Below are 24,497 nucleotides of genomic sequence, written 5' to 3' on the forward strand. Positions count from 1 at the left end.
CTTAATAACCGGTTTCTCAACTGTTGTTATTTTTCTCCGCCTATGTTGCTGTTGCTATGGAAACCGCCCGCCCTCGCTGAGCGTCCTTTTACCGTTCGTTCTGATTGGCCGGCTGAAAAAAGTGGCTGACGTCACTCTGCGCTAAGAAGTTAAACTTTATTACTTTGAACGTAAACATCACTCTGAACGTGAAATTCACCGACCTACCAGAAAAAGCATCTTCGTTTTTTTATTCTTTTTTATTTCCCCCATTCTGAGTAATTTGGGGCTGCTTCCCAAAAGAATCCAGGTTAGACAGCCTGTAAAACCACGAAGACTGTGAATGTATCTTTACGCTATTTCCGTATCTGCGCACCGTGAAAGGCGTAAGCACCACATGCTAAAACCGGAGGGCCTACTTTCACAATTCACCGGAATACCTCGATTTACGCTGCATGTCTTATTGAAATAAGTACCAGAGTTAGCTTTGTTGTGAATGACTGTAATGTGCTTTTAAGTTGATAATGACCTAATTCCGCTGTAAATATGTTATTGGCCAGAAGATTCATATGTCAAGGAGGACATCAGTGAGTATTGGTCTTTTACATGTCCTCTTATAAAGACTGACTGAAAGAGTTTTAGGAGTGCTAAACCCTTTATACTGTCAAATAACTAACCTTCCTTGTCGTGTCTCAGGTTAACTAAAATGGCAGATGCAGTTCAGAGCTCAACCCCAAGGCGGCCTGGTGTGGGAATTGGAGTGCTTGTCACTGATCCCACTCAGCCGGGGTGTGTGCTTTTAGGGAAAAGGAAGAGCTCGGTTGGAAAGGGTGCCTATCAGTTACCTGGAGGCCACATTGAATTTGGGTGAGTAAGCCCAGGGTTGGGATGGAACTGAATACAAGTATTGGGAATATGTATTCAGAATACAGAAATTGAGTATCTGCAGAGCCCTGATGATGACATCCTTTATAAATAAAAATAATGCGTGGCCACGTCTTATTAACGCGTGGGAACAAGATCCTGGATGACCGCTTGGAGGGACGAGATGCTGAGTGAACTTGCCCAGAAGTGCTGAACATTCAACCAACCTCAGAATGCAGTTACTTTTTATGTTTTTAGGAGAATACCTTTAGAATACTCACACAGTAAATGTTAAAAATATATACGATATTTACAAGGAACACTTCTTTATTAGCTTTATAAAATCAGAGCACAACATGTACCATACACTCTTGTTAGACGATTTCTAAAGAGGAAGACTGATAAATCAATGTGAGGATCAGTTATTAATCTCAGTGTTACTGAGCTCTGCTAAAGCCTGAGTAGACTGATAAATCAATGTGATTATCAGTTATTAATCTCAGTGTTACTGAGCTCTACAGGCGTATCTATGCTACAGGCATATGTACAAAATACATTACTGCGACACTATAAAATCTTTAATTAACACAAGACGTCCACAAAAAAAGTACCACTATGCATCAAAAAGTGATTTTACTGCAGAATATTAAAGTAACTGGTAGCCAAATCAACAAGAAAGGCAATCAGATTTGTTCATAAGTCAAGAATCAATATCTATCAATCCAGAATGTCACATTACATTAATAAAAAATAAGTAATTTTACTGTAGTATTGAAGGGCTATATCCAACATTTCATTTTTTCCACGTGAGGTCCACTTATAACATTTGTGTGATTTTATGTAACAAAAACAGTCATGATGCATTTTCACATCACTATTTTTCAGCCTCTCTTTATCCCTTAGAATTAAACAGGCTTTTTGTGTTACTGTGCATTTAAGACTGATATAAGATAAATTAGCTTTGTTCTGATTGGCTGCCCTGTATTTGGCCTATTCAAAATCTTAGAAATTAGATATGAATGGGCAGGGCTAAAATGCTGTAGGCTGAATAGGTGGATCTATGTAAATGTGTTGGTTCTCATGACATCACAAAATCATCCTGGACTGCTTTTTATACAGGGCACAATACAGGACAGCCAATCAGAAGAGAGTTTGTTTACATATCTCAGTCTTAAAGACACGGTAACAAAAGCAGCCTGTCTAACTCTAAAGGATGAAGAAAAGATAGAAATGGTCATGTATAAATAAAACTGTAATGTCAAAATAAAATACAACTAAAAGGCACGATATTGGCCTTTTAAAAAAAATACACCAAAATGGCAGGACATGTGCCCTTTTAACTGGCAGCCCAGAGTAGCTCACCTGATTTGTGTGGTTGTATTATCTATGAAAACACAAAGATCAGATGAGATCGGTACTTAAAATTAAAGTGCTCGGATCATATTGGAGGGCAAAAATGGATTGGGGCATATCTAAATGCAAGCAGCAGATTTAGCAGTGTTTGGCAATTTGCATGTTAATTTGAATAATATAATAATACGTGCTGTGTTTCTCTTTGTTAATTTCATAAGCAATGTTTATAGATTTCAGAACCCTATACAGTCCAGTGGCAACTGTTATGACATTGTTATACATAGTACAGAGAAGCACCTTACCTTATGTGAGAAACCTACCAAAAATCTGCTCAAACCTCTTCCTAATGCTGAATGTTTGTCTCCAGCTGAATTTTGTGTGCATCCTCTGCAGAGAGACATGGGAGCAGTGTGCGCAGAGAGAGGTGATGGAGGAGGCCGGGATACAGCTGAAGAACATCCATTACGCCTCTGTAGTGAACTCCATCAAGCTAGAAGAAAACTATCACTACGTTACAATCTTCATGCAAGGAGAGGTGGACAGGGCCTTCCCTTCTGAGCCTGTGAATATGGAGCCAGAGAAAAACGAGGGTAAGTATGTTTGTAAATTGTGGTTTGTTAGTCTGAGCATCACTTCTAAAATAACAGTAGTTATTCTGATAAGATGGAAAGAAAACGTTCAACAGTTTTTCAAAATGTCACCAGCATGTTCTTAGTCAAAATGTAACAGTGCTGGAAACAACTGCTCATATCAACACCATCTTAAGGGGCATTCCATTCCTTTATTGGATGACCGCTTGGAGGGACGAGATGCTGAGTGAACTTGCCCTTCAACCAACCTAGCATGCTGAAGTCTTCATGGCTAAAAACAACAAAAGCAAAGGCGATACACTATAACTGTAAAGCAGTGTTTCTAACCAGATAAAGCAATTATTCGCGTACGTTATTTATGTTAAGTTCAGGCTCCTCAATGTTTTGCATTGCAGTTGGCTTAACAAGCTAAGTAGCAAAGTGCAAACCCCATTGAAAAATCTGCTTAAAAGTGAAAACACACTTTAAACTGACTTGGACATTAAGCTAAAATCCTTTTGCTTTGAGTGACTTAATTATGTTTGTTTTGTTAAAAGAAACGATTGAGCATTTCCTTTTGTCACTACCAATACAATCATAACACTACCGAAACTTTACCAAATGTTTCAGTGGTGACTGTTTCGGTAGAGACAATTTTAGCTAATTTTGAGCAGAACTCAGCCAGTGCATGACTAGAAACACGGTAATGTACACACATAAAATCATTATATCTTTCATTAAAACACAAATAAGCTATCTTAATTGCAGAAAACATATATTTCAGTAGTGACAGTTTTTAATATTACACACTAAAGTTCAGACTTTGGGACACAAAACAATGGGATCTAACTGCTCACCATGTGGCCATGAGGGACAGGGATGCAGTCTTACTTTCTGCTCTTAAATGCAAGATTTTGGCTGAAATTAAGCTCTGCCTATGGACTAAAACTCTTTGTGTTTTGATAATGAAATGAAAACGTGGGACAGCATTTTTTAAACGAAACTTTAAAAAAAATCTTTCAACTTGAAATCAATAAAAAATATTTTAAGTGTTAGTTGAAATTTAGGAGTTTAGGAGCAAACTCTTAACACCTCAGACACCTCCCAATACAAAGTACCCTATAAAATATGATTTTGTGTATATTTTTACCGTGTCTATTAATGCCTTGGGTTTAAACAAATTATAACATAATCATTGTAAATATCTAAGGTCTGAATACTTAATACTTTTTTAAATACTTTTTTTTTTTCTGTGGGACTGCAGTTTGAACTAATTTGGTAAAATTGACCAGGTATTTAAAAAAAAAGAATTTAAACAGGGTCCAGGTCTTTTATTGGGGTTTGTCTTGATGTAGAACGTAGCTGATTCATCTGTCTTCTAATGAGAATTAAATGGCCTTATTTTGAGTGCAGCTTCACCTAATAGGGCCTACTATTTTTTATGTTCACATTATAAACCTCAGGACACACACATTGATTAGTAAATATACAATACTGACAAATAGATGAGACTTTTTCATTCAGAAGTTACTCATTTACCCTGGCTTTTAAAGGGGTATTCCTACCTAAAACTAGAGTTTACTATGTTATTTACTGTTATGTAATGTGCAGTAGCGAAACATAAAACAGCTGAGCCTCACTGGTTTGACAGAATATACGTTGTTTTCATCTTTCTGTTAAACAGTGACACTACAATACCCAGAATGCCATATGCCACGTGTCAGGCTTCAGTCCTTGCGGGACTTCAGCACTCTGCCTCATTAAACACACCTTATTCAGCTCATCAGCTCATTAGCAAAGCCTTCAAGAACTACATTTAGAGCGTTAGATGGGGGTGAATGCTAATCTGCGCAGTACTTTAGTACCTAGTTTGACATTCCTGCTTTATGCAAATACATCATACAACAATTGGGAATCTCTGCGGTGTCAACCAATCCACTCCAATCCTGGCCACGCCACTAATCTATAGGCTTAATAAATGCAACTAAAGCTAACATTAGTGTAGCACTCATCTCGATTGTCAAACAAATTTGTAAAGATAACAGTAAATCTTTTTGGCACAAAATGGATGCCAGATTGCCAGATAGCTGCTTTACTTGTTCTTCTCACCTGACAAATTATTTTTGTCACGTGAGTAATCCGTTCTCTCCACTGTAATGATGATTTGAGGACTTATTACAGTTATACGACTGCAGTAAGATATTTGGCTTCCTAGCAGTAAGGTTAGCTATCTGCCTTCCTTATCTGCGTTCACCAGCTAATATAAAAATCCGAAACAGCCCAAAAATCCACCCCAAACCCCAACGTTTTAGAACAGTGTTCCCTCTACCTGCATGTTACATCATCAGCAGAAGGTTTTACTGTCTTTTAAAGCAGAAAATCTTACTCTGGTGACAGCTGTGGTATAGCTGTGGGACGCAAGTCAGCATCTTTAAAACAGAAGCAACTCAAGTTAAATTTTTCATTTGGTGCCCTTTTAAGACCAGAATATGTTCAGTTTCACTAATAGTTTTGACTGTTTTCTCTGTTCTACATTCAGGGTGGATGTGGAGACTTTGGGAGGACTTTCCCTCAGAGGAGCAGCTCTTCTTGCCGCTGGCTAATTTGAGACAACAGGGTTTCCAGCCGTTCAGAAACAGAGGCAAAGATCTAATGTAATCGGTAAACTCTGTGTTTACTTCACTGTGAGAAGATATGCTCTTTGAACAACATCAGCAACTGCTTTCTCTAACCTCATCCACTGGGATAAAGCAGGCACATGAAATATGGCTTACCAGCAGAAAGAGGACTGTGTGTGTGGAACTGAGTGGAAGGTGCAGGTGTCTTTCACTGGCAAGTGCAGTGGCACAATCCACCAAGAAGTACATACATACGTACATCATCTAAACCACTTATCCTTCTGGGTTGCGGTGGGGTGCTGGAGCCTATCCCAGCTGTCATTGGGCGGGGGGCAGGATACACCCTGGACAGGTTGCCAGTCCATCGCAGGGCAGACAGACAGACATACATACATACACAATCACACACACATTCACACATAGGGGCAATTTAGCATGTCCAGTAGGCCTGACTGCATGTCTTTGGACTGTGGGAGGAAACTGGAGTACCCGGAGGAAACCCACGCAGACACGGGGAGAACGTGCAACACCAAGAAGTAGATTCAATTAAAGTTGATTGATAATTTGATAAAATGTGTCTTATTCAAGGTGTGCTTTTCTCTAATGATGCAGCAGTTGCGTAGGTAATATAAAATTTTGCTAAATGACCTACAGATCCACAAGTTCACATTATTTTGAAGTAGGGAAAGGTGGGAGAAGAACGGTGCCTGTTTACTGTAAAGCTAAACCATGTCTGTGCATGCTTAGTATGTACAGGATGATGATGAACAAACCTACACACAATTAGTGCAAAAAAATCAGATCAGTAGGCAGTTTTGTTTTTATAGCACCAAAAAGAGGCAGTACCAGCCTAGAGAGTTAGAAGCCCCCCAGGCAAATCTTGCATCAAATTGTCATATAAATTGTTTGGAGCTCTGTAGTGAGTGATGCAGCAGAGGATAGGTGCTGTGCGCTTCAGCACTCGGCGGCCCCGCTCTTTGAGTTCGCATGGTCTACTGCGTGAAGGTTGAGCTGTTGTTGCTCCTGGACACTGAGCGCTTTGGCACGACCCATTCTACTGCCAGTGTTTGTGTATAAATTTTTTAATTGCAAATGATTTGATGAATTATGAATGCAATTTGGCTTAATATAGCCTAATCATTTTATACTGTTCCCAGTTTGAGCCTCAGGAACCTCATTATGAACCACTTATCTTGATCGTCAAGCAAATTTGTACATATAACAGTAATTCTGAGGAGAAAATGCTACATTTAGAAACTTAAACATCTGAAATGTTCAATGCTTCTAAAAGCTACATCACAAGAAGGTATTACATAAATGAGATATATGAAAGTTTGAGGTTTTGGCCGAAAACTATATATATATATATATATATATATATATAAATCACTGTTGTTGAAACAAAACCTCGATTTTTGTCGAATTTCAGTTTTTGACACAAGTTGAAAATGCCTGTTGTCCTTTACATTGTGTGCAAATTTCATGATGAATGAACTTGGAAAAAAGTCTGGTTCCATTGACTTACATTAAAAGTAAAGTATGCCTTTTCCTTCTCCTGTAAAGTTACCATTTTGGAGATATGAAGTTTTGTTCTGACAACAGTGATATATATATACATACATGTGTATATATATGCAAATTTTAAGAAAAACTAAAAAAGTACTGCACTGTGGTAAAGACTTTTCCTTGTTTTGAGTACACTTGGCATTCAGCATGTCCTGTTATATTAGTGTTGGCAGACAACTTCTACCATCAACACAAATCAACACAGAGTTATGTAGGACAGTTATGTAGGAAATACTGATTATGGAATATGAATATGATATGAAAATATTACATTAACTGCTTTTCTGTAACACCTAGATTGTTTCTCACACTTTTGTACACCTTTTATACTTTTGTATGATGTTTCAGTTGAAAGTAGGTTTGTTAGGCTCAGAAAAAAAAAACTTTATTTACATACATGTATTTAGAAAAAAAATGACATTAATGACTGATCAACAACAGTATTCATTAATAATACTTTAACATTTACACGGTGCTGCTTCAGTTGAACAGATGCAATCTTGTAATTCAATAACTTATGTAAATGCGTTTGTAGAGTGAAATCAGACAACAGACATAAATAAAACTGGTGTTTTGGCCCAAAATAGGCTTCACAAATTATATCAGCTTAGTATATTTAGCAACAATGTTATGTGTAAAAAAGTGTTATGACCCTACGGAAACTGATCTCATTACACGTTACGCTAAAAATGTTATCCACTGCTTAGGCCTGAATGTGTCTGTAGTTGCAGAAACACCCACATAATTCTCAAAATACATACGTGGTGGAGAAGTATGCAGGGCATTGTAAGGCAAATGTATCTGTATTCAGTCCAGGGCAGTTTTCAGAATACAGTTACCTTTTACATTTTTATGAGATTACTTTTAGAATACTTACCACTAAATTTAAAAACTAATACCATCTTAAAAAGAAACACCATCAGTGCTTGTTTATCAACTAACTAACAGCATATAAACATACTCCAAAGAAGAACTTAAACGGGTTCTTGATAAACCCTGAAGTTCCTGCTAAAGCCTGAGTAGACTGATAAATCAATATGATGTGAGTTATAAATCTCTGTGTTACTGAACTCCTTTGAGAGATGATGGAACTGAACAGTCTCCTCAGTAGTGGACTGATGTTCATGAGTGATATCTGTGTTGTACTGGTCTTGTGTATTCTTGGCAGGTTAAACACATGCCATTAACTGAAAATCACAGCTACCAAATTTATAGTCAAATTTGCAAAATTTTATTTTTGGGATATGGCAAATTTTTGGCTTAGTCCATGAGATGGCAGTGGGATTATGGGGGCAGCAGTGGACCGAAGCAGGCGATGAGAGCCAAAATAATGTTGAGAATTTTGTAACTTCATTTAAACAAGTGTTTTTTTCATGAAACATATTAACAGGAGAATTAAATGAGGAAAACCTCCGAACAGAAACAGGGACGAGCCACGTGAATACAAATTTCAGCAGCAGAGTTTTTCCCATGTGCCTTCAAGATGTACTGTAAATGTATTCTGAATAGGTTGCTGTTTTCAGCCATCACTACAACATTCTGTCCAATCCTGCTTTTTACATCTTAATGACGGAATTGTGCGGATTTTTGGGGAACATCAATGGAATTTCCCTTTAATGTGGGCTGTCTATATTGTTATTATCAGTAGCGCCCCCTACCGACTCCCTTAAACGCCTGTGTTTGTGTAAATGCGTCACAGCAAGTTGGAAGCAGAAGCAGACATTGTTCGGGTCCGGCTTGGGTAGGTTAGTTTAGGCAGTTTAACTTGGTTCAGACCGCGGGGTTGTACTTTCTGCATAGCTAGTCAGGGTCAGCCATGGTTAAACTAACCTTTACCTCGGCCCTTGGCCAAAAAGACCTGAAGAAAGGAGAAAAGGATGAAGCGCTGATTCCACAAAAAGGGGTGAGTTTACAAAGACGACGGACCAGTTTCTGTTAGCGGAGGTAACGTTAACGTCAACTTAACGTACCTGACGAAGTCGGTCACTTCTCAGATAGCTTATAACGACATTCCTCAAAATGAGTTTGGTTATTTACAGATCTTACTTGCTAAATCATGTCTGTATATTGACAGAAATTGTTACATGGAGGGCATAAATAGAGCTTCAAATCGACTTTAACCTGCGTTTTGCTAGCTGTGTTAGCAGCCAGGCTGGTTTTTTAATCTCTAACCGAAAGTGTCGAGTGTCGTCAGTCAGGAAGTCCAGAACGTTGTGGCCGAAATTTTCTGGAAATAACACCGAAGAAATGCCTCTAGACATGCCACTTTTGGTTTTGTTTGAGTGGACAAGTCCCTGGAGACATTATTTCCTGTGGCTCTTCGAGCTCAGTAACTCCATGAAAAGGCTCGGCCCCTGAACATGAAGGCAGAGTGTGGGAAAATGGCTGACTTCAGAAAACGCTGCTGGTAGTCGAGATGGCTAGAGATTGACAGTCGCCTTAGCTATCCTTACATTCAAACAGCACTCAGTGATATTGTTGTCAAGTCCTTAAGACTGGCCTGAATAAATCTGATGGCATTTTTAGTACGTTTGTTGGTTTATTTTGCACCTACCCCGATTCGTGCCTTTCACAAATAAAAGTAGGAGACGAAGCAACTGTTATTGTGTTCAGAATGACCAAGTCCTCAAGCTAGAAATCGTTTCTGTCGTCTGTTTTCGACTGTAAACTCTTAGTTTCAGGCCGTATGGACAGGCTCGGATTTCATTGAGAAGTCTCAGCCTATTTCTGTTTGAATGCGGAGGTGCCAGACTGAGCACGTCTGTCTGATTGTTGTGGGCGAGTCGAGTGTAAGAGATGCAGCCAAACCTGCACTGAAATCTGCTAATGATGAGTCAGTGTGATACGGGCCAGTTAGGCTTTTCACGCTGAAACATTGTGAAATATTAATGAAATACAGCCAGAGGAGTGTACAGGAAAGCTGGGGCCATTCTGCTACACAGCCTGCTGCAAAACAGGGAAGCAGCAGAGAGGAACTGCAAATGAATTATGTTTTTGTTATGGATTGAAAATAACAATTCCTTAAAAGGAAGCTGGTGTTCTCATACAGCATGAACTGAAAGTAATGATTAGATAGTAGAACATTTGATTGCATTGCATGCAGGGGCTGACTGGTATAAGAACTGCACTACTGCAAATGGATCTCATGGCCAAAATAATTGAAGCATGTTTGTCATATATGCGTTGTATGTCCAACCCAATTTCCAAAAAAGTTGGGATGCAACTTTTTGCGCAAATCATTTAAAACCTGTATTTAAAGGAAAATACTACAAAGACTGGCTGTGATCTTTGGGCCCTCAGATGGCACTGCATTGCATGGAAGGGGCTCAGAAACCACTGTCTGTGAACACAGTTCATCACTGCATCCACAGATGCAAGTTAAAACTCTAAAATGCAAAGAAGAAACCATATAGAAACAGGATCCAGAAATGCTACCACCTTCTCTGGGCCCAAGCTTATTTAAAATGGACTGAGGGGAAGTGAAAGTGTTCTGTGGTCTAAAAAAAACCTTTAATATTCTTTTTGAAAATCATGGACGCTGTGTCCTCCGGGCTAAAGACCACTCAGCTTGTTATCAGTGCACAGTTCAAAAGCCAGTAGTCATGATGGTATAGGGAAGCATTAGTGCACATGGCATGGGTGACGTGCACATCTGTGAAGGCACCATTAATGCTGAATGATGCATGCATGTTTTGGCAGTATATGCTCCAGATGACGTCTTTTTCAGGGAAGGTCTTGATTATTTCAGTAAGACAATGTAAAACCACATTCTGCATGTGTTACAACAGCATTGCTCAGTATTAAAAGAGTCGTTAAACTGACCTGCCTGCAGTCCAGACCTGTCACCCACTGAAAACACTTGGAGCAATATGAAATGAAAAATATGACAAAAATGACCCCGAACTGTTGAGCAGCTGAAATCCTACACCAAACACGAATGAGAAAATGTTTCACTTTCAGAACTACAGCAGTTGGTCTCCTCAGTTCCCAAACACTTACAGAGTGTTGTTAAAAGAAGAGGTGATGCAGCACAGTGATAAACATGCCCCCGTCTCAACTTTTTTGGAACGTGTTGTTGGCGTCAAATTCAAAATGAGCATATGTTTTTCAAAAAACAATAAACTTTGTCAGTTTCAACATTCAATATTTTGTTTTAATAGTATTTTCCTTTAAAAATATGGTTTACATGATTTGCATAATTGCATCCTATTTTTATTTACATTCTGCACCTTCTGCACAACTTTTTTGGAAATGGGGTTGTAGAATGAACAAACATGCTTCAGTACCAAAATAGTCAGATATTGCTTTGAAAAAAGGAAATGTTTATTAAAACTGTACATGAAGAAGAAAATTTCCGCTGTGGTGACCGTGGTGGTCCCCTTTACCAAGCTGGTACATGTCATGTGATCTAGGCTGTCATTGGGTACCCTGTTTTAATAGAGTGATATCAGCAAACTTTAGCCTGTGGAACAGTATCTATATGGTATCTAAGTAGAGCAGCTCGATCGATGTCAGTCGTAGGTAACGATATTGGGTTGATGTCTGTGTGGGAAAAGATGATTACAATCCAATCCTATAGCAAATGTATCCTAAAATGGCACGTAGTCGGACTGTGGGATGTGATGTTGTTAGCTGTGTATTTCTTTCTGTGGTTAAGTGGAGTGTTTGAGTATTTTGATTATAACCTACTTTTAGATGTTGATCTTAAAGGAGAAATCCAGAGAGAACCTTACTAAGTCAAAAATGTTCACAGTAAGGGTGATAAAAACCACATGTCTGAAGCATTTGGTGCATCTAAAATCTACTTTGCAGAAAGTTACTGCATGAAATGGTTCGAAGTTTGATGTTTGAGACAATAATTTTGAGGTAAATAATTTTTTTAATCCATTCATGGTGAAAGATACATGCAGGGTGTTGTAAGGCAAAAAGAAAAATTATTTTTCAGATTTACCATTATTGTCAACATTATCAACTTTACATTACACACATATAAAGTCAGATGACGGGTGTAGGTTCACTGGTAGTTTTGGATAGTAAAGAAAATGGTTATGTTTACATTGTGACCCCTGGTTCTTATCATCACCACTGTAAAAACATCTGATTTGGTGAGCTTATCTAAAAGGACCAATTTCACATCAGACTAGTCTGAATGACTTTTTCTTCACATCACTGATTGAATTATGCGGAAGTTTTGATAAGTTGGTGGAATTCGCCTTCAAGCAAAGTGCTGTCTCAAATGAAAGCTTAGTAGCCCTCAGAGAAAAATATCAGATTGGTATCGGCCGATGCTCAAGATTTTGTTATCAGTATTAAAAAAGAAAACATTCTAAAAGGATCATGTCACCATGGTTTGCTGTCATTGATTCCCCACTAGATAAGCAGTAAGAACAGTATGTGTGGTCTGATTCTGCTGAAGTGAAGACGGTCTCTTGGATCTCTGTCACACAGGTGATCAAAGCCTGGCTGAGGCCGTCTGGCTGGATCTGATCCTTTAAAGCAGAGTTTTTTTTCTCCCTTTCAAAATCTCCTACCAGTTCTCCTACCGTTTCAACAAAGACGGCCTCTGTTAGGCCTAAGCTGTTTTGTGTGTGTGTGTTTGGGAGTCGAACAGGCTGAGTGTGTTTGGGGATGAGTGAATGGTGGACAGGGTGAAACTGGAGCCTTTCCGTGTTTGATTTTCAGAGGAGATTTAAGGAAGCAGCTGGTAAGAAGCAGGATTGCGTAATGAATATCACATGCCTGATCAGTATATGTTTATCAGAGTTTCTGATCAGTAGACAATGTGGAACATTTTAGCTGATCGAATCAGATTTGTTTTCCCACTGTTGTTGTTTCAAGCTGGAGTTGTGTATTTTGGCAAACCGCTGGCTTGTGGTCGTGTGCGAAAAAGCACCTAATTGTAACCATTCAATTTTGTTAGAATGAAAGGTTCAGCCTGTCTGGAATGTGCTGCCTGCATTAAAGCTGTAGTTCAGCAAAAAATAAATAAATTTACAGTTTTCCTTTCACACAAAAATGTGATCAGCCAGTGGTGGACAGATGTTAAGATTTGGCCAAATTTCTAACCAATATTTGATGATGTGTTTAATAAACTCCGAAGAGCAGAATGTTTATGTGTCCTTGGGACAATATGCTCAAATTTTATTCCTTACTGCAATTGTTAACACAATAGATATAAAGATTATATTTCTCTGCAATGCTGATCTCTCTCACATATCTCTCGGCTTTGGCAGATATGTATATAAAAAATATCATATATCAGGATTGAAAGATTCCCATACCGACAGCATCCCTAGTTGCCACTACTGTTTGTAGCTATGAAATATAGATTTGTCCATTATTATAGATAAAAGGATGTTAAACAGTGTGGGAACCATACAGTCAAGTCTGTTTAAGATTATTGAAAGGATTAGTTAAACCACACTATCAGGGCTGAAAAGATTCATCGTTTTTATATTGTAATCACGGTTTGAAAGAGTCCAATTTCCAAATCACAAGAGCTGCAATTTCAAGCATAGTCTACAAGTCTTAAGTGGGGAGGTTTAACCTAATACCACACAGCTTGTGAACTGTTTGTAGATGAGTTAGACTAATCAGAGGCAACCAAACACCCGTGTGCTAGGACATCAGATCTTCAGTAAGCCAGAAAATGAGGAAATGTTCGTAATCTTGGCAAAAAAAGGCATGGACCTAAGTTTATAGTAAACAGTTGAACTTTAAGTCACAGTACGACTGGTCAGAAAAATCACTATTAGATATTTAGCCCAAATTGTTCAGTGCTACACATTAGTGATGTCAAATCCAATTAATTTTAATATTCAAATATCCATAAGAGTTCATAAACTGATATTCAGTTAACCACTGAGAAGGAAAAAGAATGCCTAAAAAAGAAAACAGCTTTGTGGAGATGTAGGGCTGAGGGCTCAGCTTTTTAGATGAGCTCTGGTGTTGCACAAAAATATATCAGCTTGCGGAGAAACGTTTTATTAATTAAAAACGGGTTATGAAAATCGGTTGGTTTTAATGTTGGATGATTAACTGAAGGTAACTCTTCAGGTAAGTTAATGAGCTAACAGTGTACAAGTGTCATGTTGGATGCTAATGACTCATTGTCTTTACCCAAGGTATATATTCTAAGTGTTGCTGGCCCTAGTTAACATCAGCAACAGTCAGTAGCTGCCTTGTTAGTGATGCTGCTTTGCTATCTTTACCTTCTCAGTCATATCCTTAACAACTCGTCCTTGGCAACATGTTCACGTTCAGGCACTTATTTTGGAGCTAAATTAGTCTCACAGCTCCAGGATTGAAGGTGTAAGCTTCGGACACCCAGACATGTCTTGGCTGATCAACTTCATTTAGGTTAAGGGAGAAAACTGTAAATGTAATTCTTTGAAGAGCTCTCCCTTGAAGCTCGGTTCTAGATTCATTTCAGTGCTCTTCCTGGAGTAAAGGAGGGCGATGATTTTGCTCCATGCTAGAATTGCACCATCATCACAGGGGAAGGCGACAGAGCGGCTCCCTAAGGATTCGCGCCAGTAAACATGCCTGTATTTACTTCAGTGTTTTCTTCAGCACGTTTTATTAGCTTGTGGCTTTTCCTCAGACTGGTAGAGAATAAGTTACCTAATCAAACAGTAAGCTCTAGCATATCCAGCTGTGGTCTTTAAGTTAAAGTTCCACTGATTTTTCACATTTTCACATAGTTCAATCATTGAGATGTGATTTATCGCTGCTAAAGCTTGTTAGGATGTTAGGATAGAAGTGAGTTCGCTGGCCAGTACAGTTACACCACTTACCTCGTCACTCACACTTGGTCACAGGAGAACAGATCGACGATCGCTCCACTCAAACAGGGAATATATAACTCCATGTTTCAGGTGTTGCTAAAGTGTATTTGGCAACTCATTTCAGTCCTCAAACCATGTCAAAAACTCGGAAGTGCGCCCTCTTGTGGCAGCAGAGTACTGTCGCTTTCTTTGCAGTAGAAAACACCACGGCTGTCGCTAGAAAATGGAAGTGTGAGAATGGTGTATTATATCGAAATTTATCGAACATTTCCTATAGTTCTGTCAAGGAAAGTTATATTGCAATAATTATTGTTATCAGTTTATCGCCCAGCACTTGTTTATATGCACTTGAGTAATCAGATCATGTAAAAACTCTGGGTCTACATGATTTAGGCAGTAATCAGATTTCTGCTTTGCAACCGGCCAATAAACTCACAGAAGAAGACGTGACGTAAACGTAATATAAAACTCAGACTTCATGCTGCGAGTTTTCGTTTTGAAAAACATCCCGCATACTTTACCTGAAAATATGACCATAGGTCATCTAGAAGATGAGAAATATTTAAATCCTTCATTTCGTGTTTGGTTTCAGCGTCGCTCCAAAAGTGTTTTGCTGCGTCTCGCGGCAACGCTGCTCACTTATTTTCTAGTACCGCAGTCTGTCCCGCACATGCTCAGACTGAGAAATCCGAAAGAAATCAGAGTAAGAGTTTACAAGTACTGAGCAAATATACAGGTCTCTTTATCAGATTTCTTAATCGGATTTCTAGATCGGAGTATAATGTTTACATGACCATTTGAATAATAGGATAACTGCAGAAATCCAGTTATGATTGGGTCATTGAGTGCATGTAAACACACTCATTGTCTGAGACCGTAGGCATCATATTTGTAAATACTTCCTGTAATTACTTTCTGTGAGGGAGCTTTTAGAGGCATTAAACACTTTGTACATCTTTTGCCATAAACCACTCTGAAGGTCTTTGTTTACACCTGCAGAAATTTTGAAAAATTGGTGAAATTCTGCTTTAAAACTTTTGCTTTCACTTTTACAAAAACAACTATTATTATCTCTCCTGGTGCCTTTTGCCCTGTTCCACCATGAGTTCTGTTATTTCCTGTCTCTGGGGGCTGGAGGGGGGGAGGGGTTGTTCTTGGAAATGTCCCAACATCCTTTTCCCCACAAAGCTTTTGTCTGAAACGTGGCTGCCACACCCAGACTGAACAATAACACATACTCAGCTTATATAAATACATCTAGTACATGCTTGAACAAGAGGAACGCTTGTTAGTTTGCTGTAAACCTCTTTTAAGATAGAAATGAATTAATTCATGAATCTCATGCAGTGAAACTGAGATGGATCTAGAGAGGAGAGTGGCTCTGTTACATAAACACGAATGCTCTTTGTCCCTGGCTGCTCAGAGTCCCTTAGAGATCGGGCCCTTTAATCTGCAGCCTCCGCTGTGGAACCGAGGAGCGTCTTCACTGTCGTAGTACACTTCATACAGCAGATTGTGCCGGTTCTAAGATCTGATGTGCCTGAACCTGATTATTTCTGTGTTAATGACCCAAATCATTAAAAAAAAAAAAACAACACCTGAAGAAAAGTATAAAAGTGCTTTAACTATACTTCAGATCAGTTGATGGAAATGTTGAGGTCAATGTCAGTGATCCTCCTAATCATTAAGACATGCTGTTCAGGTTATGCTTATAATAGATTATTAATAATTATATACGAAACACTATTGCTTATCACATTGTGTTGTCACTATATGTAATGCTTCACTTTGTGCCTAATGCCCCTTAACTGGGTAAAATGGCCTCTCGAGGTTTGTTGCCTTAATAATAACCACGATGACCGTCCCTCAGGATATCATATCAGCACAAAGCAGGACAAAAGCAGAAGCTAAGAGAATAAGCACATGATGTCCTTTTCTCAAAGAGGAAGTCAGCAGTAATACGGTTTGAGCCTGAGTGGACCAGCCTGCTGACCATTTCTGTCTGTTTGGCGGCTTACTCATCAGTGGTTTAATATGGTGAAATTGAATTGTACAGCAGCTCTTCCTGCATTGTAGGCGGTTCCACGACATAAACTAATATACACTGTCCCAGGCTTTATGCTCAGAACTAAAGCTTGAGTCTGGAAATTGTGGTCGAAGCTAACTGCAGCACATCAGTCTGTCAGGAAACGCCTCTTGAGATGTGCAATAAAGTTGTTATAAGTTGTTCAGACATCATGATGACCATGTAAGATGCTGATATCTAGGGGTGGATCATTATCGTGATATGAGAAACACGTTTTTCTGAGCGTATTGTGGATATTGTCAGTACTTAAAGAACAACTATGTGTTTTACTACTACATGAGCATAATTAGGCCTGTTGAATTAGATTTAGTGCGGTAGAGTTTGCAAAACATGATGCATATCGTGTATCATGAAAATGTCTTGCAGTATCGCATTATAATAGTTTTACCATCTCACCTACCCCTACTGATATCTAATTTTTAATGTATTGGATGTTGATGCAAATGCTGATACACACATTTATAAAATGTAAATCTAGTAGCCCAGTGTTGCCTGCTGAACAAAATAAATACATCATCATATCTGTTTGAAATATTGGTCAAATCTAAACTTCTGTCCAATACCTATATTATGTTTTCCTAGCAAATATCTGTTGATACCAATATGATTCCGATATTGTGCATCCATACAATAAACTGTAATTTTAGAAAATTATACAATTTTGGTGCAGATCTGGCTGCATGTGCAGTAAAACAGACCCTAAAAATGAATAGCATATTATGTATATTATCTGTAGTCTTTTTTTGGCCAGCCGCACTTTTCTACAGACTAGTAGTTAATGGTAACAGTGCTGTTCTCCTGTTTGTGTGTTCATATTGTGTGTCTTTACATTTCTGTGGTTCTGCTCTCGTTATGTTCCTTGTGCACACAAGTTTGTGTAGTGAAAGATTTCACTCTGGTGCTCTGCGAGGGTCTTACTTCATAGGTACAAAGTCAGGCCAGTTTTTCATTTTGGGAAGCAGTTGACCGTCATTTTACAGCCAACCGACAGATAGTATTGATTAGTATTTAAGATTATTTGGCAGTTAGAACTAAGATAACTGTACTGAAATATAAAAAAGAGAGCAATGTTTCATGAGCGGTGGAATTTTTGTATATTCGTATTTCTTTCTTCAATAGCTTTCGAACAGTTGATGACAAAAGGTCACAATAGCTTAGCAGCCGTCCACAAATGACATCGCTAGTGGCGATCTTCAGAGTCCTTGCGCAAAGTGTCATGATAGAACCTGTAGAACAAAGTCTCCCACATTTGATTACAAAATGACCATTTTGAGCTTTATATGATGAGGAACAGATTTTGAACAAATAAGCTAAAAATACCTAGAAAACAGTAAAATTTTGGACATGACTTGTATTTGTCAACTTTTTCACTTCCAGATTTGGCATGAATCTCAACTCTCTCAAATCTAGCCCATGGCAGTGTGTTTATTGTGAAAACTTGTGTTGATGAGCAAAATGCTTTACATTGTGCAGTCCTAGCACTGACTCTCTCTCTCTCTCTCTCCCTCTCTCTCTCTCTCTCTCTCTGTGCATGCAGGATGTGGAGGAGGTTCTTCGGGTCAGGCAGCAGTCTCGGGCCTGGTGCTGGTGCATGTGTCTGGGTCTGGCCCTCATGCTCTCTGGCGTGGTGGTTGGTGGAGCTTACCTGTACAGATATTACATCATGGAGGTGAGGGAGAATGCTCTGAACGCACACACACCCATACATGCAGACCTAAACCTTTCCTGGATATTTCTTTTAGGTGTTATACGTGGTGTAATTCAGCGATGCATATAGTCCTAACAATGTCAAGAAAACAAGTTTATTTGAGAATATTACCTTGAGCTCAATGGAATTCAGCTTCTGGACATTTTAGAGCCATAGAAGCTGTGGTGAGAATAAGGAGGATGATCTCAACCATTGACAGTCAAGAGTTGTACATTTTGTTTTGTTATACTATTTAAAATGTACTTATTTAATTTAGTTCATTACATCGTTATTACATACTGTATTACTTTACAGTTAGATTTGCATTGTTTGTTTTTTTTCACCATTTGTTTCAATGGCATGTAAAGACCTAAACATGGTAATAAAATAAAATATCTCTGACTGACAAACACAAACGTGTCATTAATTGAAAATTTAGAATCTGAATTTCAACAGGCATTTCTCCACTGCTTTTAACGCGCTAAGAGTGAGATATAATTAATACCAAATGACGCCATGATTTTGTTATTGTTGATGAGAAGTATGACAGAAGGGTAGGACATTTATTTCCACAGGATGTGGGCACAGCTGAGTTTGATGCTGTTACTCTTCAGGAGGAGAATACATACTTTTGTGGCGTGAACTATCACGAGGAACGCTACATGATGCGGGAGAGCGCAGAGGAGGAGACCCCGGAGCAGCTGGTGGGCATGCTGAAGCGTTTGGATGAGCGTGTCAGGATACTGCAGGAGGACAAAGTGGAGCTCATCAATGTTCCAGTGCCTGAGTTTAGTGACAATGACCCTGCTGACATCGTTCATGACTTCAACCGGGTGAGAACAAATAAATAAAAATATTATTATAATTAATTCCAACATTTCAGTATTGGTGCAGTCAAGTGGCCGCCTTCATCATTAATTAATTAATTACTTAGTTAAGTCACCTCCGCATTTAACCCATCTATACAGTGAAACACCACATACACCCTAGTCAGTGCACACACACTAGCGCAGTGAGCACAGTTGCCCGGAGCGGTGGGCAGCCCTGTCCGCAGCGCCCAGGGAGCAGTTGGGGGTTGGGTGCCTTGCTTAAGGACACGTCAGTCATGTGCTGTCGGCTCAGTGTAGTATTTTATTTCTTCAGCCAATCAGGACTAAGAAAACAACTGTAAAGTCTTCCTGAGGATTTGAAGCAGGTATTACTTTTTTGTCAGATGCTACTGCAGCTAAGATAATTGAAAGAAAGCTCTTTTTTTCTTGTTTGTTAGTTCATTAATTTTTACAGTTTAACAGTCTAACTTTTGCACAGTAACATAAACTTGCTAAATCAATGGTGAAATGAACTTGCTAAATCAGTTTAACAGTGAAATGAGCGATCATTAACATTAGCTAAAAGTCCGTTAGCTAAAGGTTTTAGAATGACCTTTATAATGATTGTTAATACTGAGTCTTGTAATCGTTTCTAATGATTCAGTAAAAGAAGATGCCAAATGATTTGAACTCTCACTCAGGATACTAGTGGATACATGAAGTCTATGACTTTGCTTTGTGTGTAAACGCACAAACATCCGACGCCCACCTGAACTGCATTATAAGCACACACACACAATCAGTGGCACACCCTCACTCTTCTTCCTTCCATCTTTTGTCCTGTCTCCCCATAGAGAATGACTGCCTATCTGGATCTGAATCTGAATAAGTGCTATGTCACCCCTCTCAATACCTCCATCGTCATGCCCCCCAAGGACTTCCTGGAGCTGCTCGTCAACATCAAGGTAACTGTGGCAGCAGAGAAAGTCAGGCCAAACGGAGTTCTGTTCTAATGAAGGGATCCAGGAGCAACATTCCAGAAACTTTCCATCTTTAGTCCTAAATTAAGATCTGACCAGCTCAAGATAAGATTTTTCACAAAATTGGAGTACAGAAGCAAATCCTATCTAAGAATCAAAGAAATATGTCCTTTCTTACCACATCTTATGTCAAGTTAGGATGTCCTAAACTACTCAGTCGAGGTTTAATACTCAAGTCATGTCTATTACGAAGCAAGAGTCTATACGCACATAAACACCTGATCGAAATAATCTCAACAAAATGCTGAACAGCTACTACTGCAGGAAAAAAACTAAAACAATTCCTGTGCAGTTAACTTATGAGTTTTAGCCATGATTTAAATAGTCAAGAATACTGTGACTGTGTCTCCCCCTGCTGTTTAATGGGGACGTCATTGCTCCTCAATGTGTTTTCGCCAGCCTGTACACTGTACCCTGTATTCACCACCATCGGTAACATATGAAGGTATTATATCTTCATCATATCTTCATCAGTATAATGTGGATTTTATGTTTGAGACCTAAACATTAAGTCAGACCACCTGACTTTTAAAATGTTATTTCAGGCTCTTTACAGGGCGAATCGGAGCAGCGCATGTACAAGATTTTAATAACTTAGGAATTCTGCTTCTTTCAGTTTTAACAAAAGCATCTTATGTAGTGCAGCTTTAACGGCCAGTTTTATACTATATACGGTGTAACAGTCAAAATGGAAGCTTTAGACAGAAGCTAGGACAAAGGATACACCAAACTTTTTTTTTTTAATGTCTGTTTCTGATTCCTACTTCTTTACGAATTGGCCAATGGCTGATTTTTATTAGCTTTTTTTTTCTTTAAATCTGAAACTCAAACTGGTAAATTAATACAATAAACTTGCAATATAAACACCATGATTTGCTCTTTAATGGGCCGAAATGGTATTTCAAATTTTGTCCATTGTAAATCAGTTTCGCCTATTTAAATAGGACAATTGAAATGAAGCTTTGAAGGTAAGAGGCATCTGGCTGTTTAGCACAATGGGTCATGCATAATTATGCTGTGACATTTTGATACAGGTGTAGCAGCAGCCTCCACTCACATTATTTACAGAATAAACTTGCAGCTCAGATCTACCAGAATAAAAACAATAAATTGGCCTAGTGCCAGTTTTGTGTTTTGAGCAAAAATCTGCTGATTGCAGTCTTGGCCTTGGATTAATCATTAGGACACCACTGGGTTATTGTAAAGTTAGTATTAAGATGCTTCTGTAGTGCTCTTGCTTTATTTGGAGTTAGGATGAGATCATAAAATGGAGTTATGGAATAACTGAAGTGTAGGGGAGGACCATGCCTGAAACCCCCTCTCCTTCCAGTGGAACACCCTATACATTTCTAGCGCTATCTTTTGTTTTTGCAATCCCCACCACCATCCCCTCTCCTCCCTGTCCAGCCCTATATCAGTCTGACCAGTTTTAAAAAGGGGCAGTGGGGGCAGTCTGGTCTTGAAACTTCAGGTTCAAGTTCTCTCTCCCCTCCCTTCCTCCTTCCCTCAGTCTTCCGTCATGCTACCATCATATGTTAAAGGCACAGTCCAAACTCGCAAACTGAAGATGTGTTGTTCTGTGAAAGATGCCTATTGAAGTGTAAAAATGTTTGTGCTATTGGTTTTGCCCTGTTGTTGTATCTGCCTTTGTGTTAACCAGACCAAATGTAACACTCTGTATGTAGGCTGGCACATACCTGCCACAGTCCTACCTGGTGCATGAGCAGATGGTTGTGACGGAGAAGGTTGAGCATGTGGAGCAGCTGGGCTACTTCATCTACAGCCTGTGTAGAGGCAGAGACACTTACAGATTACAGCGCAGGGAAGTTGTCCCAGGTGAGTAATCACACACTTAGACTCTTCCGCCCACACACACTGTACATGGACACCAACCTGGATGAAATCCACCTACACCTAAGTACTATTCAGACGAGGTTAGTTTTATTTGGGTGGGATAGGATGATGTCATATGTTGTCTGTGTTTCTCAGTAATTTTAGTGCCATCTGCAGCCACATCCGCTATGTCAGTTATCTTTATAGGCTGCGTGCTCTCGTCAGTGAAGATTCCAGCGCCTTTTCCTGCAATAAAACAAACCACGTGAAAAAGATTTGAGTCACTTACCTACATAAATGTGAACCATTGAGTCAGAAGGATTGGATCAGAGCAAAAAGTTTGAATTTGAGGCTTGTAGAGTGAATGTATGCATTAATTAATTAAAAACAGGTGTTAATTTATTGCTTAAGCTCTTTATTAACCTTTATTAACAGACGAGCAATTTCTGACAACTCTAGAAAATACATTCATAAGTGAAGCAGGACCCAAACAACTCTGACAACCTCCGACTACCTTCTTCCTTTTACTCTTCTAATGGATTACGAACAGTTCCAGGCTACTACCAGTGTTTTCCAGGTATTGGATGTTTGAGCTTGTTTCTTCCCGTCTGCTCTTCACAGGAATCCAGAAGCGCGAGGCCCTTGACTGCCACAAGATTCGCCATTTTGAGAACAAGTTTGTGGTGGAGACTCTGATCTGCGAGCAGTAGAGCGCAGAATCTCTGCTAGAAGCAACATGAACCACTTTAACCAATTCCAATTGAGTGCAGTGAGTTTCTGGGACCCCTTCCCACCCCCTTGTTCTCTTTCCTTTTAAAGCTCTTCCTGTTTCCCGTGTGTGGTGGTCTTGCTTTGTGTCCTTTTTACTGTACAGCAAAGATGATAGTGGAGAGTGAGAAAGGAGGGGACTAAAAGCCCCCATCATCCTGTAATAAACTAAGTTTAAGGCCCTTTCTCCATTTCCCTTTCAGAATCAACATCTCAATGTTTAGCTTATATTTGTGAAGATTTTTGTTGTTTTCATTCTTGATTAGTTTTACTTTGTTTGTAAACTTTCCTAAAGGTGGGATATGAGATTTAAAGCAAGTTCTCGTGAAAATGAGGAACGTTCAAAGTATACATTTGTACACGAGGCAATAAAAGAAACGCTGTTTTGTCTTTGCTTAAACTGTGAAGGTCTGTCACAGCCTAGTTCACCATATTATACACTGGAAGATTAGACAACATATGTAGGATATAGCCATTAAAGGAATATATACGAACACAAACAGAATAATTTTTGTATTAGATATACTTACTAGTCTAGAATGTTGAGGTTTTTTTAACTGGTTTATCAGCTAAAACTATTAATACAGTGCTAGAACGCAGGTAAATGAGTGTTGGACTTAGTGACAAACAGGGACATTTTTATCTAGGCTTAATCTGCTTTACGATGTCGGATATAAAAGGCAAGAGAATCTTTTTAATTTCAGAGCATTCGAATTTCATAGTGATTTGTGACAATGAAAAAATATTAAACGAGATTTCAGAATGTATAAGATGAAAATGTAAGGGTTTATATCTAAATTCTACCACAGATGTTGAACTCATTGTATAGACGATAAAATGTGTATAACATTATGTAACAAAACATTAAATGTACAAATGATTAACACAATAAAACTTGGACCACTGTTTTCTTTGTTCTTTTTCTGTTCTTCACACAGAGAATCTTCACCTAAGGTATCATTTTGGTATTTTCTATTTCTTTGGCCTGGAATTACTGCTGAGGTCTTTGCCTGTGCTGAACTGTAGTCACCTCCTAGTTTATAGTTACAGTCAATGGGCCTAATTTATCAGCCATTGTTAATAAGATTTTTTTTTTTTTTTCATGAAACCCACTTCAGCAGTTTTCACAAAGATTCTAACATTTACCAACGTTTTCTTAGTTGGAATTTGTTCTTGGGTAAGAACAGAATCTACACACTCAGGAGCACAAACATGCCAACAATTCTTTGGATTAAGAACACGTCATAATTCTGACGTAGACGTTTTCTCGGGAACTTTTCTACAGAACAAATTTATGAACTCTTAGGAAGGTATTGGTGAATGAGGCCCACTGTCTAGATATTACGAAAGGTTTTACTAGCGAAATCAAATTGAACCTGTTGACTTCTGGTCACCAGTTTCTCAAACAGCTTGTGTGTAATGGGCATTACCATTGCTTTAAAAAAAAAAAATTAATAAAAAAAAAGTTCAACAGCTCAACCTGGTCCTGGAGGCCCACCTGCTTTAACAAGCCCTTCTTCAGCCAACCCACAAACCAG

General features: G+C 38.8%; 2 protein-coding genes across 3 annotated transcripts; both read left to right on the forward strand.

The window, feature by feature from the left end:
- The first annotated feature begins 211 nt into the window (after nucleotides 1-211).
- On the forward strand, nucleotides 212-5,714 carry nudt15 (nudix (nucleoside diphosphate linked moiety X)-type motif 15). Its single transcript, XM_036569498.1, has 4 exons — nucleotides 212-566; nucleotides 676-846; nucleotides 2,590-2,786; nucleotides 5,305-5,714. Exons 1-4 carry the CDS (start codon nucleotides 526-528, stop codon nucleotides 5,421-5,423), a joined length of 528 nt encoding a protein of 175 aa, XP_036425391.1. The 5' UTR covers nucleotides 212-525; the 3' UTR covers nucleotides 5,424-5,714.
- Nucleotides 5,715-8,626: 2,912 nt separating this feature from the next.
- On the forward strand, nucleotides 8,627-23,867 carry itm2ba (integral membrane protein 2Ba). 2 transcript variants are annotated; one of them, XM_036569970.1, is made up of 6 exons: nucleotides 8,627-8,852; nucleotides 18,360-18,491; nucleotides 19,085-19,342; nucleotides 20,173-20,283; nucleotides 22,044-22,194; nucleotides 22,813-23,867. In XM_036569970.1, the coding sequence occupies exons 1-6, from the start codon at nucleotides 8,766-8,768 to the stop codon at nucleotides 22,899-22,901; spliced, it is 828 nt and encodes a 275-aa protein (XP_036425863.1). In that variant the 5' UTR covers nucleotides 8,627-8,765; the 3' UTR covers nucleotides 22,902-23,867. The 2 variants fall into 2 exon arrangements, with proteins under 2 accessions (XP_036425863.1, XP_036425865.1); XM_036569972.1 differs by having other exon boundaries at nucleotides 19,124-19,342; nucleotides 22,813-23,069.
- The last annotated feature ends 630 nt before the right edge of the window (nucleotides 23,868-24,497 follow it).

The sequence above is a fragment of the Colossoma macropomum genome, unplaced genomic scaffold, assembly GCF_904425465.1.
Source record: "Colossoma macropomum unplaced genomic scaffold, Colossoma_macropomum, whole genome shotgun sequence".
Classification (NCBI taxonomy): Eukaryota; Metazoa; Chordata; class Actinopteri; order Characiformes; family Serrasalmidae; genus Colossoma; species Colossoma macropomum.

What these genes read in the sequence shown, in the direction of transcription:
- nudt15 (XM_036569498.1), top strand. Translation starts at nt 526, where the DNA reads ATGTTATTGGCCAGAAGATTCATATGTCAAGGAGGACATCA. An exon ending in ATATGTCAAGGAGGACATCA is followed by an intron (nt 567 to 675) that starts GTGAGTATTGGT and finishes GTCGTGTCTCAG; the next exon opens with GTTAACTAAAATGGCAGATG. An exon ending in GGAGCCAGAGAAAAACGAGG is followed by an intron (nt 2,787 to 5,304) that starts GTAAGTATGTTT and finishes TTCTACATTCAG; the next exon opens with GGTGGATGTGGAGACTTTGG.
- itm2ba (XM_036569970.1), top strand. Translation starts at nt 8,766, where the DNA reads ATGGTTAAACTAACCTTTACCTCGGCCCTTGGCCAAAAAGACCTGAAG. An exon ending in CGCTGATTCCACAAAAAGGG is followed by an intron (nt 8,853 to 18,359) that starts GTGAGTTTACAA and finishes CTGTGCATGCAG; the next exon opens with GATGTGGAGGAGGTTCTTCG. An exon ending in GCGCAGGGAAGTTGTCCCAG is followed by an intron (nt 22,195 to 22,812) that starts GTGAGTAATCAC and finishes TGCTCTTCACAG; the next exon opens with GAATCCAGAAGCGCGAGGCC.